General features: G+C 23.8%; 1 protein-coding gene across 1 annotated transcript; it reads right to left on the reverse strand.

The window, feature by feature from the left end:
• Positions 1 to 313: 313 nt before the first annotated feature.
• Positions 314 to 3,412, reverse strand: LOC137823328 (2-methylene-furan-3-one reductase-like). The gene is made up of 4 exons (XM_068628409.1): positions 3,035 to 3,412; positions 1,480 to 1,803; positions 941 to 1,100; positions 314 to 846 (listed from the first exon to the last, which is right to left on the reverse strand). The coding sequence occupies exons 1-4, from the start codon at positions 3,242 to 3,244 to the stop codon at positions 581 to 583; spliced, it is 960 nt and encodes a 319-aa protein (XP_068484510.1). The 5' UTR covers positions 3,245 to 3,412; the 3' UTR covers positions 314 to 580.
• Between the last annotated feature and the right edge of the window lie 2,065 nt (positions 3,413 to 5,477).

A 5,477-nucleotide genomic window follows, 5' to 3' on the forward strand; every position in this document is an offset into this window, starting at 1 on the left:
TTGTCCTTAAAAGACGTCTCGATAGATTAAAGGAGGATGAAGTATATAAATTGTCATTACCATCGACTCCTGATGGATGTGCTCACGACTTTAGTGTAGACGTGCACAACTAATATAGATTACACTTGGCATGACTCGAATTAACATCAGAAATAATTTTCTATTACCGCCTTCCACAACTTATTTATATATGTAATAAATTTTTTTATCCATTTTGACACTAAATGAGTAGAATTACACCCTCACGTAAATTTTCCTTAAGTTTTTGTCTCCCTATATTACGATAAAATGCAGAGTAAAGTAGAGCTAAATATTAAAAAAACCATTTTGATTATTTCATTATTCAAACTACAAACCACAATACGCAACCAAAAAGAAACTACAAGGCACACTATGTTAAAGGCGTGGCCACGCCCACGCCTCTAAGACATACTTATGCTTATTCCTCTGCACTTGATCTTCAAATAAACAACGTAGCTTCAGGCTATAGAGAAAATTTATTACTATGTCTCACTCTTATTATAAAAACCATAGATCATAGACAGCAGCATAGATTTTAACGGAGACAGAGAGCTTATGTTCAAGGAATGGGATAGACAACAACTTTTCCAGTTGCCCTGTTTGTTTCCAGATGGGAAAATGCTTCAACAGCCTGAGAAAATGGAAACGGGCTCTTGGGATCAAGTACTGGCTTCAACTTACCACTCTCAAAATAGGGGTTCAGTTTCTCTAAAATAGCCCCATCAGTACTTAGAATGAACAATATAGCTGGAGGAAATCCAGGTGGTACTATGGTCACAACTTTGCCTCCTTCTTTCAAAGCCTTGAAGGCCTGTTCAGTTTGCCCTGTTTGAGTTTAGGAAAAGAAAAGTTAGTGTTCCACAGGACACATGATCAACCTCATGAACTTCTGATAAAAGAGTAGGTTCAAAAATCTGACCTACTGTATCATACACCACATCAAACTTTTCAGGCAGGTCTTCAAAATTCTCTTTAGTATAATCAATTGGCAAGTCAGCCCCCAAATTCCTCAATAACTCCAGTTTCCTAGTGCTACCTGTTGCTCCTACCTTGGATGCTCCATATACATGCTTGGCAAGCTGTGTCAATTAAGCATTATTGATTATAATCACTTTCCATGAAATATTGATACGGAAGTTGAGACCACAGGAAGAAAATTACTGTTTTCTCTATTCAATTCGTAGAATTCGAAGTTACTGAATACGTAAAGTGTGATGTTTATAGTTCATAATGTTGCATGTAAACGGGAAATGTAACTCAAATAACGACTCTAATATAATGCGACTCTAATAACGACTAGAAACAGCATGTCTAATTTCAGTTCATGCGGAATGAATTTAACTAATCATAATGAAACAGAAAAGAAGAGGTCAAGTATCAGTACAAGAAGATCTTAATAGATTCTAAAAAAGCACATTGATTAATGAATCAATAAGATTGCAGGACGTCTTACTCTACCTGAATAACATGGGTTCCAACCCCACCAGCACCTCCAAGCACAAGGATAGATTTCCCAGCAGAAAACCCAGTTCGTTCAAGGCCTTCATAAGCTGTCTCAAGTGTTAAAGGAAGGCTAGCAGCCTCAGCAAAGCTCAGATTCTGTGGCTTGTGAGCCAATAGTATCTCTTCTGCAGTAGTGTACTCAGCCAAAGAACCACTCACCTTCGGATATTCCAAAGCTTTCAAATTGATATCACCGTAAACTTCATCCCCAACCTTGAATTTCTTTACTTTACTTCCCAGTTTCACCACCACTCCAGCAACATCGAACCCCGGAGTAGTCTGCACATCCACCCCCCACACACAATATAATAAATAAAAACAAATAAAAAAGAAGAAATTAAGGATATAACGAGAAACTAAAAAATATCCCACTTTTTTTTTCTATGAACTTTGAGATTTTGTTTTATTTTTTCTAGTGACAACCAAAACAAAATATTACAGAAGTAATGCTTTTTAGAAAACTCAAGTCCGTGTTTTGGAAGAGTATAGGCTTAAACATCATCTCAAATATTGTAAATGAATGATAAACAATTCAAAAGTTGGGGAATCAGAATTTGGACCTGAGTAGTCAATCCCCAAACTTTGTTTGTGAGATGAGAGTTATATACACTATTTTCACTTTATCTTTTGGCAAATATGGTTTACAATATTTTTCCGGTACTTGGTGCTATCGCCTTTGGTTTATGAATAATATTATAAATGACCCAATAGCATATTTACAATAAACTTTGATATAAAAGTATTATAATTTGAACCTTATTAATGATAAACACATAAGAATATTTTTCCTAAATCATTATGAGGACCTAGAATTAATTATATTTTTAAGAAGTTTATATGCACAGTAATGGGCTACACTTTTTTTTCTCTCTATATAAATATAACCTAGGTACTCATTAGTCATAAAGAATTTATTTTATTTTCTCTTTTTCTTTATTTTAATAGATATCACTAGTGGAGTGGGTGATTTCGAATCCATACAGTTTCGTACAATTACTAGAATTGGATATATAAATCAATCTTAAATTTTGGATTAAACTTAAATTAACTCACTAAAAACAGTTTGAAAAAGAGTATTATTCCACTCATAAACTATTTTGATCTTGTCTTCAACTTAGATTTTTTTTAATACATGTTTAGTGTAAAGGTTAGTTATCAATCAAGTGAATATATTATTTTTACATGAAAAAGAAAAACTTATTTCTTTCGTCATCAAAAGATTCCAGCTGACCAAAACCAATCTTTACATTATCTTAGAAATAAAAGGGTTTCACTTTATATACACATGTACAAAAATAAATAAACAAGTTTCAGGAAATCTCTCTATTACATTATTATTTTAAAAAATAAAGTAACGATCCTTTTATAAAAGAATAAAAAATATTTTTGAATAAAATAATGAGTTAAGGACAATGATCCTACAAACAGCAAAATATAAAATATAATGTTACAAAAAAGTAAGAAAAAACAAGGAAGCAAAAGATAAATTGAGGGTGATGAAATAATCTACCGGTAAAGGGGAATCGGAGTTCTTGAAATAACCTTCCATTCTCTTATAATCAATGGGGTTAATGGAAGCAGCAGCGACCTTGATGAGGACCTGATCTTCCTTCACCTGAGGTAAAGGCACGCTGTGGTTAAACTTGAGAACTTCGCTGGATTTGCCATACTCCGAGTAAGTCCAAGCTTTCATGTGAGAAGGCAGTGATGTTGCAGCCATGCTTCTTGTGCCGCTGGAAATGAATCGCCGACCACGAATGAAGGAAAATATGAAATGAGCCACAGAAAGTTGGAATCAGTTGCAGAGTGAAAGCGAAGGTAGTGCTTTTGAAAATAAATATCAGCATTATTGACTTATACTGGCCATACGATTATAGAAAGCACGTTTGTCATTATTACCGTTGCTTCGCAATTAATAATTCCTTGTTACTGTATTTTTCACCTAAGGAAGTAATTTTTTATTCTTTTTTACATTAACTCAATCAAAGATCAGCATACATAGTCAGTACAAGAAAAATTCTGTAGATAACAGGTCATGTATTTGTATGTATATACATTTTTATAATTATTATTAAGAATTATTATATATGCTATTATAATTATAAATAAAGTAACAATTAAACTGCAACGTGAAACTCAAAATCAAACCTTTTGAGACAGCAGATGAGACTCCAAACAAAATCTCTAAAAGAATAACCAACCACTCAAGTTTTATTATTAACATTATTCATATATTTCATATATAATATTAATATTATTAATTTCATTAATATTATTATTATTTAAATTAATAAAATTATTGATTATTATAATGTTATTAATATTATTAAATATTATTACCATTATTCAATAATATTATTAAATAATTTTAATTATATTAATAATTTTATTATTAAATAATTTTAATTATTATTAAATAATTTTAATTATTATTAAATAATTTTAATTATTATTAAATAATTTTAATTATTATTAAATAATTTTAATTATTATTAAATAATTTTAATTATTATTAAATAATTTTAATTATTATTAAATAATTTTAATTATTATTAAATAATTTTAATTATTATTAAATAATTTTAATTATTATTAAATAATTTTAATTATTATTAAATAATTTTAATTATTAAATAATTTTAATTATTATTAAAAAAAGTAATTATTATTAAATAATTTTAATTATTATTAAAAAAATTAATTATTATTAAATAATTTTAATTATTATTAAATAATTTTAATTATTATTAAAAAAATTAATTATTATTAAACAATTTTAATTATTATTAAATAATTTTAATTATTATTAAATAATTTTAATTATTATTAATATTATTAAATATTATTAACTTTAATAAATATTATTAATTTTATTAAATATTATTAACATTAATAAATATTATTAATCTTATTAAATATTGTTAAATATTATTAATTATTATTAACACTAATAAATTTATTAAATATTATTAATTTTATTAAATATTATTAATTTTATTAAATATTATTAAATATTATTAAATATTATTAATTATTATTAAATATTATTTAATATTATTTAATATTATTAAATATTATTTAATATTATTAAATATTATTAAATATTATTTAATATTATTTAATATTATTTAATATTATTTAATATTATTTAATATTATTTAATATTATTTAATATTATTTAATATTATTAAATATTATTTAATATTATTAAATATTATTTAATATTATTTAATATTATTTAATATTATTAAATATTATTAAATATTATGAAATATTATTAAATATTAAAAATATTATTAAAAATCATTAAATATTATTAAATATTATTAAATATTACTAAATATTACTAAATATTATTAAATATTACTAACTATTATAAATATTATTGAATATTTTTAAATATTACTAAATATTATTAAATATTACTAAATATTACTAAATATTATTAAATATTAATAAATATTATAAATATTATTGAATATTATTAAATATTACTAAATATTATTGAAATATAAATAAATATTATTAAATATTACTAAATATTACTAAATATTCCTTAATATTATCAAATATTATTAATATTATTAATATTATCAAATATTATTAACATTATTAAATACTATTAATATTATTAGGATTATTAATATTATTAAATATTATAAATAGTGTTAATATTTTTAATAATTTATTTTATATTATTAATGTTATTATTAGTAATAATATTAATTTTATTATATTTTTAATATCATTAATACTATTAATATTTTTAATCCTATTATTATTAATAATAATAATGTTATTTATATTATTAATATAATACTAATAATATTATTTATGTTATTATATAAATATTATTAAATATTACTAAATATTATTGAATATTACTAAATATTACTAATATTATCAAATATTATTAAATACTATTAATATTATTAGTATTATTAATATTATAA

This window comes from Phaseolus vulgaris, chromosome 8 (genome assembly GCF_000499845.2).
Source record: "Phaseolus vulgaris cultivar G19833 chromosome 8, P. vulgaris v2.0, whole genome shotgun sequence".
NCBI lineage: Eukaryota > Viridiplantae > Streptophyta > Magnoliopsida > Fabales > Fabaceae > Phaseolus > Phaseolus vulgaris.

What these genes read in the sequence shown, in the direction of transcription:
- LOC137823328 (XM_068628409.1), bottom strand. Translation starts at nt 3,244, where the DNA reads ATGGCTGCAACATCACTGCCTTCTCACATGAAAGCTTGGACTTACTCG. An exon ending in ACTCCGATTCCCCTTTACCG is followed by an intron (nt 1,804 to 3,034) that starts GTAGATTATTTC and finishes GTGGATGTGCAG; the next exon opens with ACTACTCCGGGGTTCGATGT. An exon ending in TTGGAACCCATGTTATTCAG is followed by an intron (nt 1,101 to 1,479) that starts GTAGAGTAAGAC and finishes TAATTGACACAG; the next exon opens with CTTGCCAAGCATGTATATGG.